Source organism: Neofelis nebulosa, chromosome 5 (genome assembly GCF_028018385.1).
Source record: "Neofelis nebulosa isolate mNeoNeb1 chromosome 5, mNeoNeb1.pri, whole genome shotgun sequence".
Lineage (NCBI taxonomy): Eukaryota > Metazoa > Chordata > Mammalia > Carnivora > Felidae > Neofelis > Neofelis nebulosa.
This window is the reverse complement of record NC_080786.1, coordinates 100,476,637-100,502,394: the sequence shown is the minus strand read 5'-3', so window position 1 is coordinate 100,502,394 and position 25,758 is coordinate 100,476,637. Positions and strand designations below refer to the sequence as shown.

The 25,758-nt window shown below is 38.3% G+C and overlaps 1 protein-coding gene across 4 annotated transcripts in view; it reads right to left on the bottom strand.

Annotated features, from left to right (window-relative positions):
• Positions 1–1,254: 1,254 nt before the first annotated feature.
• Positions 1,255–25,758, bottom strand: part of BTLA (B and T lymphocyte associated) — a 32,492-nt gene continuing 7,988 nt past the window's right edge. The window contains exons 2-6 of one of the 4 annotated variants that reach the window (XM_058731424.1): positions 16,986–17,309; positions 10,214–10,249; positions 8,894–9,052; positions 7,373–7,416; positions 1,255–3,766 (exon numbers count right to left, since the gene is read on the bottom strand). In XM_058731424.1, coding sequence (XP_058587407.1) covers positions 3,491–3,766; positions 7,373–7,416; positions 8,894–9,052; positions 10,214–10,249; positions 16,986–17,309 — 839 coding nt within the window. In that variant the 3' untranslated portion in view covers positions 1,255–3,490. Of the gene's footprint in view, positions 3,767–7,372; positions 7,420–8,893; positions 9,053–10,213; positions 10,250–16,985; positions 17,310–25,758 lie in introns of all 4 variants that reach the window. The other 3 variants (XM_058731423.1, XM_058731425.1, XM_058731427.1) reach the window with 3 other exon arrangements.

Sequence of the window (25,758 nt, the reverse complement as noted above, 5' to 3'; positions counted from 1 at the left end):
CAGTAAAAGGATCAGTGGTTGTCAGGAGATTGGGGGAGGGAAGGATAAATAGATAGGGCACAGAAGATTTTTAGGGAAGTGAGACTATTATGTACATTACTATAATAAAGGATACGTGTCACCATACATTTGTAAAAACCAATAGAGTTAAAACACCAAGAATGAATCTTAATGTAAACAATGGACTTTGGTTGATAATGATGTGTCAATGTTTGTTCACTGATTGTAACAGATGTACCATGTACCACTCTGGTGCAAGATGTTGATGATGAAGGAGGCTGTGCATGCACAGGGGCAGGGAATACATGGGAATTCCCTGTACTTTCCACTCAACTTTACTGAACCTAAAATAAATTGAGAGACAGAGAGAAGAGGAGGGAAAGAAGAGAGAGGAGGGGCAAGGAGGGGAGAGGAGGGGAGATAATCTGGCCAGAGAATCAATTCTGGGGCCTAGAAAGTCTTCATTGGTAGGCAAAACTGATCAAATAAACCACATATACCAAACTAGCCTCTACACTGGGAAACCTGCATTAAATTATCTGGGATGCCTTTCATTGTGAAAATTGTAGAACCGTATTCTGGATCTCCTGAACTAGAACTTCTTAGTGCTAGCAGTTGGTAGTTTACAGTTTATCAAGCTTTTCAGGCTGTTTTTTGTACCATAAAGTTTGAGAATCGCTTTCTACTTCATGTCCACACATGTTTTTAGTACAAAAGCCAATACCAAATTGATTCTAAATAAATTTTAATAACTTTACTTTCTTATAGGTAATGATCAACAAGCTTAAAATTCATGAAAAATCTGTTTTCACTCTTATGTGGATCCTGAGAAACTTAACAGAAACCCATGGGGGAGGGGAAGGAAAAAAAAAAAAAAGAGGTTAGAGTGGGAGAGAGCCAAAGCATAAGAGACTCTTAAAAACTGAGAACAAACTGAGGGTTGATGGGGGGTGGGAGGGAGGGGAGGGTGGGGGATGGGTATTGAGGAGGGCACTTTTTGGGATGAGCACTGGGTGTTGTATGGAAACCAATCTGACAATAAATTTCATATATTGAAAAAAATAAAAAGAAAAGAAAATCTGCATAAGAAATTGAAAAAAAGAAATAAAACGCTTGTATCTATTAATAATAAATACTCCTGAATTGTCAAAAAAATTCATGAAAAATCATTAAATTATATACATATTCTTTTTCTCATATTTCCTTAATTAAATACACCATGTAAATTATACTGAGTAGATTTTTGGGGGGAAATACATGTATAACTCTGATAGCTTTTATTAAGAAGGAATAAAAACATCAATGATTTGGAATTTTGGCAGCATGGTACAAATGTAAGAATAAATCATTTATAGAAGTGAAATCTTTACCAACATTATTTTTACTATAAGACATGCTAAGAATATCCTCAATAATACACAGACATATTTTGTTTAAATTTTAAAAAAATTATGAAGGAACTGTTCAGCATTGTGTGTTTATCTGATAAGGACAGCTGAATGTATCCTCCCCATACTTCCTGTTTCTATATTTAAGAATACCACAAACAGTTATTCTAATATATCTTTTGTACGTAATTGCCCATAAATGCAGCTTGGCTGAAAGAGCCTACCTGGAACTGATTGCTCAAAATTTCGGGTATAGCCATATCATACTGGCTAGATAACAGTGACTCACAATCTCAATCTAATGGGCAAAATCTTAATGCCAGTGTTACATGAGGAAAGCTCCACCACAGAATCCCAGTTTTATCTTCATGGCATAAAAAATTATATGGGATGTCATACTCCTGTCCCCGCAACTTCATACATTTCTTTCATACGTTTTCTTTAATGATCCATTTGCTGTAGTATTTTAAACTTTTTAGGAAACTGAAATGGAATGTCAGTTTTGTCAGTTTGTCTTTTTTACCACTTCTGTAAGTCATCTATCCTCCCTCTCACACACACACACACACACACACACACACACACATCCCGCATTCATTTGTGCAGCAGCTCACATATTTGTGCAAATGGATCCCAACCTTTGCTGTCCACTTTGTAAGAGGTCTACTGCATTCTTCAGTAGCAGCACCTGAGAAGTCTAATAGACTCATGCTGTTGAATGAAGTTGTAGGCTATATTTGACATAATTAGACTCAAGTACTCTGGAAATTCAGAAAGTTTGAACCCCTCTCTTTTTGCTCTACTCAAGTGGCTGCAACTACAAAATTTTTAATGAATTGTTATGAAGCTATACCACTTCACTCTGGATGATTTGCCCTGACTTCCCTAGAAAGGAGTAAGAAGAACAGCAAGATACAGATGTGCTTAGTGAAAGTATGGTGACCTGGGCTGGCCAACTAAATATTCAAGACTTTTCTCCATTCCATTTTTTTTTTAACATTTATTTATTTTTGAGAGACAGAGAGAGGCAGAGCATGAGCAGGGGAGGGGGAGAGAGACACACACACACAGAATCCGAAGGAGGCTCCAGGCTCTGAGCTGTTTGTTAGCACAGAGCCTGACGTGGGGCCCGAACTCATGAACCGCAAGACCATGACCTGAGCTGCAGTTGGGCGCTCAACCGACTGAGCCACCCAGGCACCCCTCTCCATTCCATTAATAGTTCTTTTCATTTGCTATCAGATCAACTATGAAGCAGTTTAAGTCATTAATCTGCATTTGCTCGATGATGCTTATTTTTATGTTTAAACACCCACGAGTATATTAATTCAGCAGCATTATATCACATTCATATACATTAGTCCATGTGACCTAACCACTGAGTCACAACTTTGTTTATAAATGCACCACACATTAGTTGCTCCATTACTACCTATATTTGCTCAACAATGTAAAACCATTTGCGTGTCAGGTATAGGGAGCATCTGCTCTACAGTAGTCGGTGTAGCCCACAACTTTACTGAACCATTTATGCTTTCCATTCTTTTCTTATATCAAGTCTAAAGTTACCTCTTTACATTAAAAAAAAAAAAAACAGTATTAGAGGGACAGAGGAATATTTCTCATCATGGAAGAATGACCAAAAATAAACATACTATCATGACTGTGTTGATGGTTAGTTAGTCAAATTGGGACATCCTTTCTTTGTCAAGAGAGTGTAGTGAACTGATCCAGATAACACAAACCTCTCTTACTTACATGTGTCTCCTATCCTCCAAAAAATATATTAGCTTTGTACATTGGGTAAAATGTAGCTACATTTAAATATTCTGCCACTCTGCTACTCATAATATCACTTAGTCTTGGAGGGAAAGGTTTTTGTGTTGTTGTTCAAGGGTGTCATATAAAAAGTTCCCTCAGAATTTGGGGGGAGAAATTTTAGTCATTTGTCCTATGAACCCTTAAGACCCGAGCACCAACATGAACCTCCTTAAAGTGAAGCTTCTCAGGTCAAGGAATGTTATTTAACCTTTTGTTGGGCTTGGTAATGGTGTTGACATGCATATCTTTCAGTGATCACCAGTTGGAGATCAAGATCGAATTTAACTCCTCACACATATGGCTGCATATTCTGTAGGTGTTTCTTTCACATTCCTTGATTGTCTTGGGTTTATTCCAATGACAGAATGGTTCAAAGAAGCGTAAACAATGCCCTGCTTGTTTTCCTCCAGACATGGGTTAGAATAAACTTCAGACTCTTCCTGGACCCTGAACCAGGGGTCATTATCATAAGTACCAGTTTCTGATAGCAGTGTTTGGGGATTTTGCCCGGTTCCCACTTCAGTTTCCTCACTCCGAAAGGGCTGGGGAATATCAACCTATAAGAGAAAAAAGATTGTTTTAACTACCATTTAAGGATGTGGTAGTGCATACAATTAGCAAACTTTTAGTATATGCTAAATGGAGTCAACACATCACCAGAAATAATTTATTCTTCCTCACATTTGCTGCTGACATCTACATTTTTAGCATATTCTTATTTGTTAAAAGATGAAAGTCTTAGGAACATAACAGAACACTTTTCTTTAAGTTTTATTTATTTATTTAGAGAGAGACAGAGCATGAGCTGGGGACGGGTAGAGAGAGGGAGAGAGAACCCCAAGCAGGCTTAGCACTGTCAGCACAGAGCCCAAAATGGGGCTCCATCCCACGAACCATGAGATCATGACCTGAGCCAAAATCAAGAGCTACATGTTTAACCAAATGAGCCACCCAAGTGCCCCAACAGAATACTTTTCAATCTCTCAGCCCAAATTAATAAGACAAGCATAAATATCCCACAAGAAACTTCAGACAGCTTATAAGATAATGGATAGCATTAACACAGCTTAGAAGTAAATGATTAAAAATAAAATAGAACAGATGCCCTCTAAGGGGTCAGAAAGAATAAATATGATGAGTTATCCAAGATACATTATTATGATTTAAAACCTGGAATTAGAAATTGCTTTCAATTTTGGAAAAGGAGGGCCTAACTGCAGGAAAAATTTTACAATATTTGGATTATCACAAGAAAATTATTATACTTCCAAATAATTCAAATATCTTAAAGCTTCTGAGAAAGAGGTGAACTTAAAAAAAAAAAAAAAAAGAGGGACACCTGGGTGGCTCAATCGGTTAAGCATCCAACTTGGGCTCATGATCTCACTGTTTGTGAGTTTGAGCCCCACATCAGGCTTTCTGCTGTCAGCGTAGAGCCTGCTTCGGATCCTCTGTTCCCCCTCTCTCTGCCCCTCCCCTACTCGTGTTTTCTCTCTCTCAAAAATAAATAAATATTTTTAAAAATTAAGAAAAAAAATGGGAAAAGAGGTGAACTTACAAAAACTAAAATAAAATGTGTCCTGATGCTTCTCACTCTTTTCAGTTATTTGTTACCCACTCCTAACTATTCAAGGACATTACCAGGTAAAAATGAAGATATTATTTTAACTCTAAGAGTTGTTAATTCAATTTTTAATCACAATTTTGCCAGTCAATTTACATACATGAAGTTTGGTCTAACTCCGTGAAGGTATCAGATCCACAGTCTTTGACAGTCTACATGCCTGTCTGGTCCTTTATCGTCCTTATTTTGTATGTGAAGTAACCCATATCCTACCCCTTCCTGGCAGAATTCTACCACACGTGCACGTCTGGCCCTATCCCGAGAAACTAAGCATTAGATGCTGAGTACATCGCTACCCTTCAATGAGGTGGCTGCCCAGGAAATAGCTCTGAGGCAGGATGATTGAATGAGGCAGGAATAGCTTTACCCCCCTCAGTCTCTTAGCTCAGCTGAAAAGTGTCCCAACCCCCATTCGAAGGAACCTGGGTAATTTCTCCAAAGAAGCTTTGAAGAAGAAAACAGTCATGTGACCTAATAAATAGCCCTAAGTCCTCAATATAGCAACAAGATCCCTGTTGTACTTTTACAATTGTATAAAAGTCTGTCAACTCAGTTACCTGGCTCCCTTCCCAAAAGATGGCTGGTTTCTGTGGAAAACTTGGTTAGAATGAATGAGATAAAATAAAACACGGTGTCCTGTGGCTGAGCCTATCCTGTAGGACCTCAGGAAAGTGGGTGGAGGCCACAAGGCTCTGTCTGTGGATAGAGATGACAAACGCCAAAGCCACTATCCTACTCTATATTTGTAATGCCATTTTACAGTTTACAAAGCACTTTAAAAAAATACACAGTTCCGGGTTTTCAGTATTTTAACTATTTTTATATACTCCAGGGACCATTGTGGAATAAGATGAGAATTTCGGCTTTTATATGTACCTGCCATAATTTTACCAGTTCCTTTCTCTCCGTTGGATTTCTATTCCACTGATTTCAATACAAGTCCCTTCCTAAGAAATCTTTAATCTCAAAGATCTAATATGGCATCACTATATTTTCTGAAATGTTGGCCAACTGAAATGGGCCAAAGCTGTGAGTTCCTGCAAAAGACACAGGCATCTTAAAACAAAATTCCTAAATAATTGCACACATAGAGAAGCCCGTTCAATTCAACTTCAGATCATAAATAATTTGTTCAGCCTACACAGGAAGACATATGACTACATTTTAACCAAGCTGGGCTTTATCTAAGCAAGAAACTATTTAGATTATTGTTTTAGATAGTTTCATAGATCTCAGTCCTGATTGTAACAGAATGTAGTTCGTTGTTGTTCACTATAGGAAGAAAGAAAACAACATTTAAGAAAATTTTCCTACTTGAAAAAACAAAACTTCAGCACCCAACATAGTGATGCCTACTGCTGCTTACTAAAAACTTAATACGAGTTTACAAAGTTGAATGTATTTGGTTTGATTTAAAATTGGGCAAACTGGTGAGGAATGCTGAGCGTCATTTAATATTATACATAAAATTATTGGCTGTATCTGCCTTTGGTATTTCTGGAACTTTTGAGAAGGTTACTACAACTTTATCTCTACCCTTCCACAGTGAAACATGCACACACACACACACACACACACACACACACACAGACACGTTCCTTTGCAGTACGTCATTTACAATTATTTGTTTTTAACTGAAGACCCTCATAAAAATTTTTTCAGAAATGTATTGCCTCATCTTCCATTTTTTTTGAGTTCCAATATTTACACAACATTGAGCCCCAAATAAAAAGCCTATGTTTAGATTCCAAGAACTTGTAGGGAAACGACACTGCTTCCAAAATGCCCTTGGCTTTGTCTGAGAGGTCTCTTCCTTGATGAGCCCACACACATTATGAGAGTTTTTGCATAATAACTAGACTTAGGGTCATGTTTCTTTAGCTGCTGGGAGTCTGTGAAGAAATCACCTGTCATTTATGAGATTATTTATGGTTCATTCTTTCATTAACTCTCAATTCTCTACCAAAAGACTGTAAGGTGTTTTTGTGAGAATATTTAAATAGCCTGAAGTCACATAACAGGCCAACAGCAAGCCAAGGCTGTACAAGCTACTCTCTGACTTTTCTGCTTCAGGTCTACCCTGCCACTAATGCCCTTCCAAAAGGCCACTTATTGTGAGACTTGTGAATTCTGAAGAATCTTTGCTGCAGATGGAGATTAATGCAAAATAAACACATTTTTAGGGATGCCTGGGTGGCTCAGTCGGTTAAGTGTCCGACTTCGGCTCAAGTCATGATCTCACAGTTTGTTGAGTTCGAGCCCCGTGTCGGGCTCTGTGCTGACAGCTCAGAGCCTGGAGCCTGCTTCGGATTCTGTGTCTCCCTCTCTCTCTGCCCCTCCTCTGCTCTCTCTCTCTCTCTCCAATAAATAAACATTAAAAAAATAAACACATTTTTAGAAGTAAGTCTATGTATAGCATTTAGAACAGTTCCTGGGACAGGGTAAATGTTGCATAGACTTATTAAATTTAAAATATTATATCCAGATTAAGATGGTATAACATAGATTGCATTTGTTTTAACAGATGCATGGAACATACCAGGTTAATTTCCCTTGCTGCTGTGTCAGAAGGCTCCTTTTTTTCTGCTGGAATTCAAAAAGACAAATAAGCAACCAAGAAGAGTAAAGAACAACACCAAATTCTTTCCCAATTCCCTGTAAGTTAAGGTTGTGGTAAGAATATGTGTTCTGGAATCAGATTGCTAGGTTGAAATTCTGGGGCAGAGGTGGGATGCCTCCCAGGCCAGTGGCAGCATTGTTATTTGTTTTGGCATGTTTATTTGCTGGAACCAACAAGGCACATACACTTCGGTTTGTGTACATTCACTGGCTCTTCCCTTCTGACTCCGGAGAGTCCTATGGCATATCCAAGAGGAAGAGGCAGGATGTACTGTATCACTTTAAACAGGCTGGAAATCCTGTTCTGGGGACATTCTATACCTGATGCCAGACACACTGCTGTCCCCTCACCCACAAAGGCCAGGATCTCCTATGGCCCAGTTCACTTCAGATATAGTAGATCAAAGCATTTATTCCTGCCTCTTTTTCTAAAGTTTTCTAAAGCAGCCTCAAGAAAGATGGTGAAAGCTAGGGAGGGACTATCGAAAGAGACTTGGAGTTGCACATGTAACTTGGGGTTACAGAGGATTCCTTCAGTATTCTGAGAATGTTCTGGGCTCCGGAAGTCCTTACCACAAAACACCGAAAGTACTTTTGCCCAGACAAAGCTTTCTCTTGTGGCAGAGAAAAGGGTTGCTCTGTCTAGCTCTGTTTCTGTAGCTACCCTGAGGCTGCCCATGTGGGAGCTGGGATGGGAGGAGATGGCAGAGCAGGAAAAGTAAAGAGAGAGAGAACAGGGATGTTTTGGAACAGAGCTGCATCAGAATTCTCTACACATCTCTTTCTTACTATGTTTAAGTGTTTGCTCCCGACACCAAAGGAATTCTTAAACAAGCAGAAGGGAATTGTTTCCAAGATTTCACACCTCTCTTGTCCTAGCCAAACCCACATTTTTTCAAATGCATTACTTTTGGGTGAGAGTTCAGTTCAGGCCTGTGTTTGTGGTGGCAAAAGAAAGTACAGACATAGGAATTTCCTTCTGGGAAACACGGTCTTCATTTAGGCAAGGGCGTGTATGAGTGGTATGATGTGGTGTGGCTCTGAAAAAGAGGAGGAGACAAACTAACTCAAAGCAGACTTGTTGGCCTGAGAGATTATGTCAACCTCCCTTTCACTACCCTTAAAGTTTAGAAGAGCTGCTTGTCACATAAACTTAAGACAGACACAAGTGGAATGGGTCAGTCCCAGCCACATGCCCTCTTTAGCACAGGCCCTGCCTGGAGCACTGTGCTGTGGAGAACATGCCTCTCTATGACTGAAGGGGACCTGAATTAATCCATTTGTCTTTTTGGTGGAAGGATGTTGTCCCTGAGGAAATCATTATCCATGGCTCCTTGCAGAATATGGGAAAGAAAACAAGAACCAACTAAAAATCAATCAGCCCTAGTAACTGACCCCCAAATGTGTAGCATATAAGCAGCAGATGGAAGGTAGAACCCACCTTGGTGCCTTCTAAGGCAGAAGAACAGGCACAAACAGGTAATGAGCAGAGGCAACGCCCCCAAAGGAAGCAAACTATAAAGCATCCATCGTTTGTCCGCCGTCACTTCCTGAGAGGGTGGTCCTGAGGTACCAGTTGTATCTGAAATGTGAGTCAATGCTAAAGACAGTTAGGAAATTTCAGATATAATAGGATCAGTAATACCTCCTGCATCATCAGAACTTGAATGAAGGAGATTTCCAGCTGATGCCTCTATTTCCCTTCTGGGATGCATTCCCACAGAACCCTTGGCCTCAGTATTCTCACCCACCTCTTGCTTTATTGATGAGCATATGTGGGTGACTCTGGGTTAAAATTCATCTTTTGTAAGAATTTGTAATTCTGCTAGGATTGATCCCCTCTAAAAGAATACCCATAACAGCTCTCAGAAAGCACTTCACCAAGCCCTTTCACTGACATTGTCTTACTTAACTCTCATATTCACCACTAAAGAAAAGTAAGGAAACTGTTATTTTTATCTAGTTCCATGCCTTGATAAAAGGGTTATTGTTCCAAGACTCTTACCCAAGGTCAGATAGCTAGTGAGTTGTAGTTAGGACCCAAGCCAACATGTTTTTGATACTAAATTCCAGTTTCTTTAACACAAAGGTCTTTTTGTTGTCTCATAACTCTTTGGTATCTCCATATACTATATAATTTTGTTATCTACAGATAGCCTTGTTATCTCCAAATATGCTCTGCTGGGCATACAGCTTATACTCATTGCTATGATCAATGTTAACATGCGTTAATGTTCTGTTTGTCCATGATAGGTTGCAACTAATCGACGGATCGCGAAACAATTTAATAGACCACAAAAAACATTAAAAATAAGAATCACAACAGGATATAAAAAAATCAGAATGCATCACACAGCATTAATTTTGTATATATGTTAAGTATTTTATGCAGCAAATTTTTATTTCTAAATATATTAACATAGTTATCTACCTTCTTCCTCATATGCTTGGTTCAAGGTAAAGGTGGTCAGGAGCTACTGAAGCTGGGCAAATAGTGCTTAGATAACAAAAGAGTGGTAACAAAGTCTTCATTATCCATGCTGCAGCTGCTGCTTAGGTTAGGACAGCAGCCAAGTCATTACCAACAACAGACACAGCTGTCTGGGGGGAGGGTATGAATAGAAATAGGGACAAGGGTTCCCACATAGAAAATCTAATACAAAAAAAAATTCACTCCATTAGGAAAATCCAACTTTTATCCTTTCTTCAACCATGAAACAATCTTATTTCCTTATTTTTATTTGACTAGTTTGATACTTACTTATTAGAGGGTATTCTGAATTATTTTGAGTCTGTTCTGAAATAGAAAAGCAAGATAAAGAATTGAAACTAGTTGCAAAAACAATACTTGTGTGTGTCTAGAGTCAGAGTTAGTCTGAGAGGACTCCTGCATTTGCACACTAACCGAACCCAGTAACCCAGCTCAAAGGAGTTTGCATGATGTGCAAATCACCACCTCAAAGATCACGGACACAAAGTTAAGTCCCTAGATTTATTTTGAGGCTTGAAAAATTACCCTAAATACAACACAAACGTCATCTGTCTGCGTTGATTCCCTTTTCCCTATTACTTAAGTATAAGGACAGAATACAGCCTGTATGACACCTTCCGGCACTTGGAAAAACAGGATGCTCATTCAGCAGGTGCTCCAAGTGAGTGTGGAGGGCCACAAGGAAAGGATGCTTTGGAGGCCATGCTGACTACTCACTCTGAAACAGAGATTATGCCTTTCACTTCCTGCCTACTCATACCACTCTCACTTTTCTGCTAAGAGAATGACCACTTGACTTTGTGAAGTTCCTAATCACGGACTGACCAAGGGAGGTTGGGGAGGATGTACAGGCCCATGTGCATTCCAGGGATTGTTCCCCAGCTCTGTCACCTTTTCTTCTGGGGCTTTGCTTTGCAAAGCACTTTTCCTCATTCTGGGAGAATACTGCTTTCCCAGCAGTGTCCAAGCCCTGACTCTGCCATAGTCCTGTTCTTACATGGACCAATTCTTAACTTGGACAAAGAAAGAGAGTCAGATGCAAAACAGGAAAATTCCCAATAGCGCCAAAGAAAGATATTTGAAGGGGAGAAATATTTTTTGTGTCACACCTCCACATCATTTTTATGCAAAGCATTGTTTTTAAATATAATTTCATAGTATATTTTTCTCCTTCGGTACTCAGCTTACTGAGTACTCCCACATACAGAAGGAAAAGGAATTTTTCTTGAACTCTTTCCCTATTATGTTTGCTTTCATCACTTCATAAAAGGCAAATTCACACCCATTTCAAAGCCAATTCTGAAATAATTCATTTGACTTTTGTGAAGGAAGCAAGGATGACCCAGAAAAATATGACACAGTTCCTGCTTTCCAGACATTATAATTCTTCATGGGATAAAGAACATTTCCATACATTACTACAGTGCAAGGAAATGTCTGATAAATGAGAGGCACAGACCTTAAATGGCATAAAATTTGCTAGAAAAGAGAAATCACTTCCCCTAGGGTGAACATGGAAAGCTTCCTTAAGAATGTGGGAAATGGGCTGGGCTTGACAGGAAAGCCAGAATTGTGGTAAGTGGAGGCAGATGAGTGGTTGCCCTATGAGTGGAGAGAGCAGCATAGGGTGAAGACATGCGATGATGGCAGGTAAGGCTGTGGGGCTGGAGTAGAGGTTCATGGTGGAGTCCAGAAGCAGTCAAGGAAGGTAGGTGTGGGTGGACTGTGGAAGGCCTTGAATGTTGGTTAAATGTGAGCCCAACATGGGAAGCACCGCAGATGCTCTGCGGGGACTCACTAAAGGAGCGGCATTATGGAAGACATTTATTAGGCAAGTGAAGTGTATTAGGAAGATGTTTGGCTGAAATGGACTAAAACAGGAAACACTAAAGACAAAGAGTCCATATGGCTGATTGGAAGATTTGGAAGGAAGATAATGAAAGTTTGAGATGCTCATGAAGCTACAGGAAGGAAGCAATTCCAGAGTGAAGGTTGCTGTCAGACAAGAGTAGACGGCCAAAGAAAAGTCCTGGGGACCTCCCCTTAGGGCAGGAGCACTGATTCAAAAGTGATAAGAAAGTCTGGAGAGTACAAATTAGAATAGGAATCTCCAAAGGGAAATTTAAAAAGCCCTTCCTGTCTTCTAGGTAACTTTTCCTTCTCACATCTCCATCTTTCTTGCTCATCCCCAGTGTGATCCTAATAAGCACATCGCCCCCCGCCACCCCCCCCCCCCCGCCCCACAGGCACAGGGTTCAAGAGAGAAGCTGCCTCTCTTCCCTTTGGCCCCTTCCTCCCCTAGGGAGACAGATTGTTGATCCTAATTTCAGCTCCGACTTTTTCCTGGAACAGGAACCTTTATGCACTTTACAAACTGGGCAACCATCTGTAGTGGCTGTGGAATGACCCCAAAATGGGACAGAGGAGACACAGTAATACCCCTGGGACACTTCCATGTCATAAGTCATTTTTGGGTTGCCTCTGACCTTGGCTGAATTCCTCCCTCTTGCACAGAAGGGGGTTAATTCCCACAAAAGAAGACAGAATTACACAAGACAGTCCCTCTTCCAAGGAGGGTGGTCTCAATGCCACTGCATTTAATTTTATTATACATTATATTAATATACATTATATAAATAATCTCATAGCACTGAATTACTATTTCATAGTATCATTAATATCCTGGAAGTAATGTTTTGCAAGTTTTGCTTATTTTTATCATTTATTTTGCCAGTTAAAAAAGTACTACTTCTTAAAAAATTCAATATTTTACCTCATTATGTGAATGTGCAATTTTCTCCAGAAAGGATTCATTCCATAATCTATAGTATAAGCTTCTCCAGGTTGTTAAAGGCAATTGTTTAACTTTGCATAGATGATGTTATTTAATTCATTTAAGAATTATAAAGAAATATTTATTGAACACCTATTATGTGCTACACACTGTGCCATTTATTTGTAGAGAAGCAAAGATGTTTAAGACACAGCTTCCATTCCAAAGAGGTTTATAAGCCAATGCACGGATAGTCACAGGCAATTAGCATTGAGTTTGATAACAAATGTGCAAAAGCAGGGTCTCCAACTCTGCCTTAAATCCCTTCTACACTTCTGTGCTTGATGATAGAGGTTGTAACCAGCACTAGATTGTTGTGCATTCCTTTACCAGGCTGCTTTCAGAGGTCTTAAAATAACTTAAAAGATTTTTAAGGAATTTAAGTGGATTCCTTCATTGGGTTACTTTAAGGGAGTTAAAAGATGGACTCCAAAGTGTGCATATATAGTAATAAATTAATTTTTACAAACACAAAGTGTATGCATTCAAATGAATGGTGTCCATAGAGGAAGTGACTGCATACGTCTGCATCTAGATTTCAGACATTACTATTGCACCAGAACTCTTTGAAATTTCTCTTTGTAGTAATCTTCATGGTCAATTTAACATAAATATTATTATTTTAATATTTTAAAGCATACAACTTAGTGTAATGTTGTACAACTCTCTAGTGTTGTGCACTATCTAGTTTCAGAACATTTTCATCATCCCCAAAGGAAATTCCATACACATTAAGTAGTTACTCCCATTAACCCTTTCTGCCAGCCTCTGGCAGCCATTAGTCACTTTCTATCTCCACAGATTTTTCTGTTCTTCGTATTTCATGCAAACAGAATCAAGATTATAATATGTAATCTTTTTTATCTGGCTTCTTTTACTTAGCACAATGTTTTTGAAGTTCAACTGTTTTGTAACATATCAGTACTTCATTTTTTTTTGCCTGAATAATATTCCACTGTATGAATATAACACATTTCCTTTATCAGTTTGATGAACATTTGGATTGTTTCGACTTTTTGACTTTTGTGAATAGTATGGCTATAAGCATTCATGTACTAGTTTTAATGTGGACATATACTTTCATTTCACTTGGATATTGCTGGGTCTTGTGGAAACTATGTTTAACCTTTTGAAGAAAGGTTGCCAGACCTTTTCCAAAGCAACTGCAACATTTTACATTCCCACCAGCACAGTACAAGGAGTTCAATTTGTCCACATCTTTGCTATCTCTTGTTATTTTCCATTAAAAAAAAATTCTAGTAATCCTAGTGTGTGTGAGTGGTGTCTCATTGTGATTTTGATTTGCGTTCCTCTAATAACTAATGACATTGAGCATTTCTTCATGTGCTTATTGGCCATTTATATATTTTCTTTGAAGGAATGTCTATTCAGTCTTTTGCCCATTTTAATTGAGTTGCTTATCTGTTGTTGAGTTGTAAGACTTCTTTATATATTCTGGGTTCTAGTCCCTTATCAGATATATGATTTGCAAATATGTTCTCACATTCCATATGTTGTCTTTTCATTCTCTTTATAGTGTCCTTTGATGTACAAAAGTTTTTAATTGTTATGAAGTATAATTTATTTATTTATGTATTTATGTATATATGCTTTTGATGCTGTAGCAAAATAATATTGACAAATCCAAGATCATGAAGATCTACTCTTGTGTTTTCCTCTAAGGAAAAATAGTATTAAAATTTTATACAAACATAGATTCTATTGTTTTAGTTCTTATATTAAATATCTGATCCATTTTTACTTATTTTTACATGTTGTATGAGGTAGAGGTCCAAATTCATTTTTCTGTGTATGTATATCCAACTGCCTCAGCACTATTTACTGAAGAAACTATCATTTTTCCATTGAATGGGTTTGGAAGTCTTGTTAAAAGTCAATTGGCCAAAAGAAGACATCCAAATGGCTAAGAGACCCATGAAAAGATGCTCACTATCATTCATAATCAGGGAAATACAAATCAAAACTACAATGAGATACCACCTCAGATTGGTCAGAGTGGCTAAAATTAAAAACTCACGGAACAACAGATGTTGGTGAAGATGTGGAGAAAGGACAACACTCTTGCACTGTTGGGGAATGCAAACTGGTGCAGCCACTCTGGAAAACAGTGTGGAGGTTCCTCAAAAAATTAAAGATCGATTACCCTATGACCCAGAAATAGCACTACTAGGAGTTTATCCAAAGGATACAGGAGTGCTGATTCATAGGGGCACATATACCCCAATGTTTATAGCAGCACTTTCAACAATAGCCAAATTATGGAAAGAGCCTAAGTGTCCACTGACTGATGAATGGATAAAGAAGATGTGTTTTATATACACAATGGAATACTACTTGGCAATGAAAAAGAATGAAATCTTGCCATTTGCAACAACTTGGATGGAACTGGAGGGTATTATGCTAAGTAAAATAAGTCAGTCAGAGAAAGACAGATATCATGGTTTCACTCATATGTGGAAGTTGAGAAACTTAACAGAAGACCATATGGGAAGGGAAAGAAACAAAAATATATAGTTACAAACAGAGAGGAAGGCAAACCATAAGAGACTTTTAAATACAGAGAACAAACTGAGGGTAGAAAGGGGCAGGGGGCAGGGAAAATGGGTGATGGGCATTGAGGAGGGCACTTGGGATGAGCACTGGGTGTTTTGTATAAGTGATGAATCACAGGAATCTACTCCCGAAGCCAAGAGTACACTGTATACACTCTATGTTAGCTAACTTGATGATAAATTATCAAAAACAAAAAAAGTCAATTGACCAAAGATGTGTGGATTTATTACGGACTCTCAATTCTATTCTATTGATCTTTATATCTATACTATGTCAGCACCACACTGTTTTGATTATTGTAGTTTTGTAGTACATTTTAAAATAAAGGAGTGTGAGTCCTCTAACTTTGCTCTTCTTTTTCAAGATATTTTTCAGCTATTTTGTATTTGTTGCAACTTTATGTGAATTTTAGGATCAGCTTTTTCATCTATGCAGAAAAAGAAAAAAACGTTTGTTGGGATTTTGATGGGAGTTGTATTGAATCCATAGATCACTTTGGGAAATATTGCCACATTAACAATTTTAAGTCTTTTAGCCATATTTTGTTCAGTGTACAAGTGTTGAGTCTCCCAGGTTAGATTAATTTGTAAGTATTTTATTCTTTTTGATGCTATTATAAATAGAATTGTTTTTGTTTTTAATTTCCTTCTCAGATTGTTCATTGGTAACGTATAGAAATACCACTGACTTTTTTAGTTGATCGTACAACCTTGTTGAATTCATCTATTCACTCTAGTAGCTTTTGTGGATTTTTAATGATTTTCTATATATATAATCATATCATCTGTGAATAGAGATAGTTTCACTTCTTCGTGTTCAATTTGGATGCCTTTTATTTCTTTTTTCTTGTCTAAGTGCTCTGGCTGGAACTTCCAGTTCAGTGTTGAATAGAAGTGACAAAAGCAGACATTCTTGTCTTCTTCCTGTTCTTAGAGGAAAAGCTTTCAATCTTTTACCATTGAGTATGATGTGAGATTTTCATAAATCAAACTTTTTTAAAAAAATTTTCCTCTACTTCTCTCTTTGCTTTCCATTTTTTATTCTAGGTTTTTAACTTCAACCTGTTCTCCTGATATTTGAGCCTATTTGAGGACCTCTGGGAGGGACTGGGGAGGCAGCTAAAACTATGAACGTCCTCAAAGCACATCAGGGAGTCAGGTTTATTTGTGTGCTGTTTGCTCTCTGTGCAAACTGTGAATTATTAACAAGCTTATAATTGTCTGAGCACCACAAATGTAACTTCAAGGATTTGTTATCAACAAAAGTCAAGGACTGGTAAGTGGACGAAAAAATAGAAGGAAAAGAGGACAAAGAATAGACAGCTACCTACTACTATTGGTATTCACTTTGTAATTTTTTCCATATTTCAATGATCTACTTTTGGATTTATCAGATAAATGCTATACTCCCTAAAGGCAAGAACAAGAACTTTTATTGTATTTTTTTCTCTATTCTTTTTTCTCTCACCTCAAAATTACATACACACGTGCTCACACAGATCACCATCTGAGGAGTGTGACAACCTTCTCATTTACATGAGTTCAGTGTCTAACATAATCACTTGAGAATCTGGGTCCTCCTTTTCCTTGAAACATGTTGAAAAAATATCAGATAGCCCTGGAGTGCAGAACTCACCTGTCACATTAATGGTTACTGAATGGCTTTCAATAACTCCAGATGTAAAATTCGCAGAACAGCGGTATGAACCAGAATCACTAGCCAGCGCGTGATTAAAATGAAGACTAAAAACTGAAATATTCTCCCCTTCTTTCCAAGTTGTGTATCCCAGAAGTTTATATGCGAGAGGTAAACAGTTTTTTCCTTTGAGCTTGCACCAGGTCACAATAGGCCTCTTAGTACAGTATTTCACAGGGCACTCCAGATTAAATGGATGCCCTGCTGACACAGTGTATGTGGAATATCTCTTTACATACAGTTGTTCATTACATGATCTTTGCCCTGAAAGATGAAAACAAAATTAAAATCAAATATGCTCCGGAAGGACCAGATATTTGTGACTCAACAGTTTCTGCCAAAGATTTCTCAAATATGATCTTACAATTTTCCCAGATAACATTCTCAGTATATTAACCCCTAGTAACAAAGTGTCTGGTACATGGTAGACACATAATAAGTATTTGTCGAAAAAAATTTTCCTCAATTGTTCAATAACTTCCTCAATTTCTTAACTATCACTGATATTTTTAGGGGTGCCTGGGTGGCTCAGTTGGTTAACTGTCTGACTTTGGCTCAGGTCATGATCTCACGGTCCGTGAGTTGGAGCCCCGCGTCGGGTTCTATGCTGACAGCTCACAGCCTGGAGCCTGCTTCGGATTCTGTGTCTCCCTCCCTCTCTGCCCTTCCCCTGCTTGCAATCTCTCTCTCTCAAAAATAAATAAACATTAAAAAAAATTTTTAACTATTACTGATATTTTTATTATTATATTTTGTACTTACCATATTCTTTTTTATTTTTGTATTTTATTAAATATAATTTATTGTCAAGTTGGCTATTATTATAAAAGATTTTATTTTATTATCTGGTAGCTACTTCAATAGTAGCAAATAATAACAATTTCTGTTCAATTATTTTATTATATTCCAAGGGCTGTTCAAAACACATCAAATATCTTAACTCATTTCATCTTCACAATAAAATATATATTATTATGAAAACTATTTTAAAGATAAGGAAATTGATGTGGTGAAATTTGCCTAGTGTTATATGCTAATAATTAGGGGAATCACGACTCAAACTCATACTAGAGTCCATTATTCTATAATTCATTAACCATTACTCTGTTATTGTGTCTTGAGGAGTAACCACATTTTCTATTACTAGCTCTGATATATTCTAATAAGTGGGAGAGAGGAACTTTTGTTAACAACTATTTCCCTATAGTACCTGGCATTCGAAATTTTCTTTACTTGTTTCTCAAAGGCTTTAGTACTGCCTTGTAATTTTTTCCATGCCTTTTTCTTTGTAGGACACATGCAGCTCAAGATAATTGTTGAAAGATAGGATGTTCTGACATAACCTGAATGTTTTGTCTTCCAAAGTGGGAGGAGGAACACAATGTAACTCTTTTGGTCTGCATACAGGAAATTGCCTCCCTTTGTTTTGGTGGGAGAGTTTTTTCTTGGAATGATAATTGTTGGATTATATTGTCCCTCTGAAGACTCATGCACATGAGCAAGAGAAATGGCACCAGTTTACGACAACCACTTAATATTTTTAGCATCAGTTACATGATGAGTGTATATAAATCATAGAATATTCCACTACTGAACTGACTCTCTGTGTTGGCAAATCAAAATAACTAAAATAGGCCAGACTCCTTTTAGTTAAGAACTCTGTAGAGGTCCATACCTTTCTATTTTTCCATTAGAGCTAAGGTCTTGAGAGTGTTTTCTCTTTAAGTTCCTTTTCCTACATCCTGATAGTTTTTATCTTGAGTGTCTTTCCCTGTTTTGAATTATTCTCTCAGCAATACATACATCTGCCTAATTTATTTCACTCATCTTCAAGCACCATTCTGAATAGATGTACTGTCTCACAAGTTAAAATGACATAAGCATAACCAAGATGATAGCCTAAACTCTCTTAAAATTTTTTTGTTCACATTTATTTATTTTTGAGAGACAGAGAGAGACAGAGCACAAGTGGGGGAGGGGCAGAGAGAGAATGAGACACAGAATCTGAAGCAGGCTCCAGGCTCAGAACTGTCAGCACAGAGCCCAACGCAAGGCTTGAACTCACAAACTGTGAGGTTGTGACCTGAGCCGAAGTCTAACGCTTCACTGACTGAGCCACCCAGGGGCCCCAACCTAAATTCTCTTTTAAAGACAAAGCAGGCTAAGGGCTACTCCAATGTTGAAGTGGGAGACAGCTTTTGGCCCTGCATTGCACATGCTGCTTTACTTATCTTACTGCTCCACTTTATTTCGACACCTTTGCCAGCATAAATATTCTCATTTTTAGTTATTTCCTAACCTCCAAAAAAACCTCTCACTGTAATTTCTGCTCACATCTTGTCAACCTCTGTTCAGAGACTTGGTTGAGTTTCCAGGAACCAGATTGAGAGAAGGGCCCTGCAGAGAACATTTAGAAACTTGTAGTATTTATTATATATTTATAAATGTATTGACACCTCAAACAAGTTCACTTTAAGACTTACTAATTCAGTTGCTTCCAAAAATTCAAAATAAAAATGAAAGCAAACTAAAAGCCAAGTTATGAGCATGAAGTTTTCAAAAACTTGAAGAGAAAGGGTAAGATAATCTACCAAAAGGAAGTGCCTAACAATATAACACCTGGATGTGGTTAGACTTACGACAAAAAAGCAAAGAGGCCAGAATCTGAAAAGCCAAGTGAAACTCACATTTCCAGAACTCCATCCCCCCTAAAGTTAATAGATTATCTCAACCTCCTCACTTCCCTTTTCATGCACTTGGATAAATCAGTCATAGCGTTATGGAGCCTAGGACTTGGTGCCAACATTGTGGAAAACAATAAGGTAGTTTTAGACAAAGACCCTCCTGCCCTCAAGAAGCTTAGCATTTAATTGATGAGACAAGGTTAACTAACAATGCCACTTTCCCAGAATAAATTTACTATCTTCCATTTTTTTAATCTTCAAATTGATCTGAGTTGAAAGAAGGGCTCAGAGAGAGCTTGTGTGTCCTTGTACGTTAGTTGTTAGAGGGGAGAGAAATAAATAAGGCAAGGTGTCTTCCTTCAAGGGGCTTGCCTTCTAATGGGAAATAAAGATGTTTGACAAACGAGAGAATGAAATAACACTATAAAGAGGTGTAACCTCGCTTGTGTGTACAGAAGCTTAACTTCAGCTGGGACTATTGGGATAAGGCTTGATGGAAAGGTTACATACTTTGAGCTGAACCTTAGTGAATGAATAGCCCTTTGATAATCAGCAGTGAATGGGACAGGGGAGGTATTTTAAGACTGAGCACACGGAAGGGCAAAGGCAGAGAAGCCAGGAATCTCATGGCAAATTCAAGGAATCGAAACTCACTTCGATCGTGCTTTTCTCAAATAGTGACATGGAAACCACTGGTTGTTTCAGAATAAATGCAATAGCGTTAGGAAGAACACACTAAAAGTTTGCTTATTCACCATGAGAAAATACAGAGCCTGATTCTTTTGGGATATTTATAAAAGTCATGTAAATAGCTAAAAATTGGAATATTTATTCAAACATGGTTGTTCAAATACTAACATATTGTGTGATGGTGAGATAGCCACCCAGTCTCTCTTGTCCTCAATCTCTGTAAAACAGGATGAAAATAGGAAAATTCTTACCCACCATCCTCTCCTACACAAACACATACGCAACTTCATCTCCCTCAGTGTGTGACCGATGTGATAAAACCAGCTCTAAGTCTCTCTTTTTACTACAGTACGTTATCTTTCCATTTAGCCACCAGCTCTCACCCAATGCTAGTAGCACAAGTGAATATCCCTTCTAGTCCCTATGTGGTTATGTGGTTGGGGGAGTGCACAGAGCAGGGTAGGCAAGGAGAGCCAGCTGATGGTCCCAACCACGTCACTGACTCTCCCACTGGGATTACAGAAACATCACAGTGGTTCCTGCATACTCTTAGCAGGACAAGGATCACTGACTGTCACATTGACTGTCACAGGGATTTTTCTTGAATGGAGGAATGAATAGACAAATGAAGACTTGCCAACAGGCACTAAAAGTCATCAAGAATATTCACTTTTTGTACAAAGAAAGTATTAACACTTCCCATCTCCGTGAGACTCAAGCGGATGTTTGTAGCACAGCAATACTGCACAGAGCTAAATGGCACCATTGCAAGTCTCCATCGGACAGGCACATGGACACTTTGCTGCTTGTCCTGAATTATGAATAGCTATTTCACGGCATTCAGGAAATCAAAAGCTGTACCCAAGGGGCTTGTCTTGTGAAACAATTATTTTCTAAAGAGAGGTGAAGATTGCAGTTGTTTTTGTTTGGGATGTATCAGCTAACATTAATTGTTCCTGCTGTTATTCTCAAACATTCACACTAATGCATAGGGAATTTTCAACGCTAAAAATAATTCAAATAAACATATGCAGTTAAAGAATGAAATTTCTACCATCCTCAGTGTTTCCTGTGATGAAGTATCCCTTTTTAAGTAACTGTAGGTTTAGGAAGACTTACATTTAAAAAATCCTTATGAAAACCATGACTGTTTAGCACAGCATGCATATTCCATGACTAGGGTATACCTAGAATATTTGATGCCCAGAGTGCATCATTTAAAAAAATTGTTTTAATGTTTTAATTTATTTTTGAAGGAGAGAGAGAGAGAGAGAGAGAGCATGAGCAGGTGAGGGGTGAGGGGGGAGGGAGACACAGAATCTGAGAAGGCTCCAGGTTCTGAGCTGCCAGCACAGTGTCTGATGAGGGGCTCGAACTCACAAACTGTGAGATCATGACCTGAGCCGAAGTTGGACACTTAGCTGACTGAGCCACCCAGGTGCCCCTGAGAGTGCATTATTTTTAACAACCTCTTCCTCTATATAGAAAAATGTTTTCAGAAATCATGAAATGAAACAAACCATAAAATGGCCAAAAAATAAATATTCATTCAACTTCATATATAAAATCATGCAAATTAAAAAATACTTTTAAAATATTAGAATACAAAAAAAGAAAAAATGCACAGCTATTTATTTAATAATTTTATTTAAATAAATTAAATTTAAAATAATTAAATTTATTTAATAAACAGTGTGAACTTTGATAGTCTGATATAGTTTATATAAGTAATTTTTCAGTGACTAACAAATGAATTTTATTAAAACTAAAATTCTACAAAAGATACAATTTAACCAATTACTCAATTGTACCCTGAATGTGAAGTTTATTTTGATTCATTCTTTAAGTTTAAAACAACACTTGAAGGGGGCGTCTGGGGGGCTCAGTCAGTTAAGAAACCAACTTTGGTTCAGGTCATGGTCTCCTGGTTCATGGGTTTGAGCCCCATGTCAGGCTCTGTGCTGACAGCTTGGAGCCTGGAGCCTGGAGCCTGGAGCCTGCTTTGGATTCTGTGTCTCCCTCTTTGCCTTTTCCCCACTGGTGCTCTGTTTCTCTATGTGTCTCAAAAATAAACACTTAAAAAAACTTTTTTAAAATAAGTATAACAACACTTGGAGGACAAGAATACATTGAAGTTGTATAGATAATAATCAATAAAACATGAAGTCTTAAACTTTGAAACTAAAGTTCATACCTGGAAACAAATTACACTGCACAGTTGGAACTCATTGTTTTAGATTTAATTAATTAATTAATTTTAAGAAAGAAAGAGAACATGAGTGGGGCAGGGGAAGAGAAAGAAGGAAAAAGAGAAGCCCAACCCGGGGTTCAATCCCATGACCTGAGCCAAAATCAGATCCCAAACTGGGATCATGACCTGAGCCAAAATCAAGAGTGAGACATTCAACCGACTGAGCCATCCAGGCTCCCCTCACTGTTCTAGATTTTAAATAAATAAATATTCAAAGTGGTTGGATAGGATGAAAGCAATGAAATGGCTCACATTCTGTTTCTTTGGTTTCATAATCACAGTGGTATTGTTGTTTACTTAAAATCTACTCTGGAAATGAAGGAATATGTAGTGTCACAGGGATCAGAGACACAAGCTGCCTAGAGCAAGCTCCAGCGATTCTGAATGTTATAAATTTACTCATGAAATGAACACACGAATTTGTATGTGTCCAGAGCCAACTCCACCATGAGGAAGTTCTCTGAGTTAGCTTTCATGTAGAATGCAATGTTTATCAAAAGGGAAGTCCTAAAAATGTGCTAATTTGAAATTTACATACATATTATTTAGAGTAATTATTCAGAATTTAGACCAAAGATATTATGAGGGGGAAGAATATTTTATCACTCATATTGTTCACAATTGCTGGTATATGGTGATAATTAAAAGTACCTTTATTTGTTTTTAAATTCTGTACGGATAATGTCCCCTTACTGCCCACACCCAGGGGTGTGGGCAATCCCCTGTCTACGACTACTTAGTAACGTGACAGTTTCTAGTGCAAAAGTAATGCAAAAAGAGACTTCCATTGCTCTTCAATTTTCCCTTCAGATTTTTTTTTTTTTTTTTGGTTATCCTACACAAGATACAATCCCTCAGAGCTTTCAAATTTCCAAGGAGGGAGACTTCTGGCTGGGTCACTCATGAAAGGCTTCAAGGAGGAGGTTGAATCCCCTCCGGCCTCAAACTCACCCTGGGGCAAAGCTAGCCCACCTTCTATTATCACAGTATGATACCTTCACCTACCTAAGACATGGTCTGAACCTGGGAGCCCTCTTGGTTCTTTCCTCCTTCCTGCCCCATTCCATCAGTCATAAGGTTAAGTTGATTCAGCATCCGAAATATCTTTCAAATTTGTTTCCATGACACTGTCTTAATTTGGGTTTTATTTTGTTTCATGTGGATTTATTGTCATAGCCCACCAACTAGTCTCCTACAGTCCAAACTTGGCCTTGTTCCCCTCCCCCACCCCATTTATTTTCCACATCATTGTCACAGTTTGCATTCTTTTTTTTTTTTTTTAAGTTTATTTATTTACTTAAGACGGGTGGGGGAGAGCAGAGAGAGGGAGTGAGAGAGAAGTCCAAGCAGGTCTGCAGTGTGAGCACAGAGCCTGATGCTGGGTTCAAACCCACAAACTGTGATCATGAAACCAAGAATCGGTTGCTTAACCGACTGAACCACCCAGGTGCCCCACAGTTTGTATTCTTGAAAGTAAAATCCAGTTGTAAGATTTGTGTCTAAAACCCTCCAGAGACTCTTCAACACCTGTAAGAAATGTCCAGACTTCATCAAATGAAATTTGGCCCCTGCTTCCTTATGCGAACTCACTGCACCCCCATCCTCCAGCCACCCAAGCCCACTTGACATCCCCCTACTCCACGAACGTCTCAGGCTGTTCTGTGTGACAGGCAGCATTCTTTTATAATTAAATGTGTGTGTGCATCTGTCTTCCTATCAGGGCCACAACTTTCTTGATGAGCTACTACCTGTCTCTGCAGGAGGAGGTGGCCTTAGAAAACGTATGAAAGGAAGAAGGCATGATGTAGCCCGAGACTGAACAAAGAGAGCTCAGGAAGAGAAAAATTTCCTGTTCACAACTCTGACTAATGCTTTCTATGCACTAAGGGTGCAGAGCAGACACCTCTGAGTTGTTACAAAGGTGGCCTACAAGGCACTGAGGTGAAGAATATATGCATCTCAATATACCCTAAAGTGGTTAAGTTATAACCACTAAAGAAAAATTAGACCTTACAAGTAATACAGTGTGGGAAGGCCTGATTTATGTCCACTCAGGGGTGATATTCAAAGTACTTAGCAAGTGATACTCTGTGGTCATTTAGATACCTGGATCCAGCCAATCAGAAAGGCGTGCCAGCCACAAACAACTACACGGGCCAGTACCTTCCAGCTGAGCAAGTGTATTTGCAGGTATGAATATCATCAGGAGCCAGGGAGGGTAGATAAATCTGTTAGCTCTTAAAAAAAAAAAAAAAAAGAGTTTTGTGATTATGAATTTTATGTGAAGTAATTATTTCTTATTTTTAAAGACCACATACCTTGATTATAAGTATCACCTGAGGAAAATCCCAACTAAGATTCACTCTTTCTCCATGGAAAAATTCTTACATATGGAAAGTTCAAAATGGTTACATGTACTGAAAGAAATGAATGACTGTAACAAATGCAGGCTGCCTTAATTTGAGATAAGACAGAGTTAAGCATAAAAGTGCAAATAATTTTTGAAAACTACAATGGTTATGAAAGGTATAATACGTCAATAATTTTCTGTGTCACGAAGCAGGATTTTAGTTTCTGTCAGAAGATATTGTGATAGACAAACACGAAAAAACAAAAACTTCGGACACAGGGCGGGGGTGGGAGCTACAAAAGGAGAAAAGTCTTCAGATTTAAGAGGAAAACAAGCCTTCAGAGGGTCATGGTGGTACAATTTGCCTTACTTTCGAGGGCCTGTGTGATGGATGGCAGGGGAGGTCTGATGACCACAGGGAAGGGAAACAAGTGCTTCTTCCCTTATAAATTGGTATGGGCTTAGGGGCCCCCTGAGGCAGTGGAATGAACAAAGTCAAGGCCAATTCATGCACAGCAACAGCAGCCATGTGATCACACATCAAATAATTCTGAAGGACATCCACCTGGACACCTTAAGGAATCCCATGAACAGCACCAGAAAGCCCACGTGGCATAGTTCTCATCATAAGCTAGCTGGCTGGCATAGCCTCGGAAAATCACAAATGTGGTGACATGAGATGAAGTTCCACCTCATACAGATGCCACTATTTTAATGTTGTATCACGTAGTGTTGATT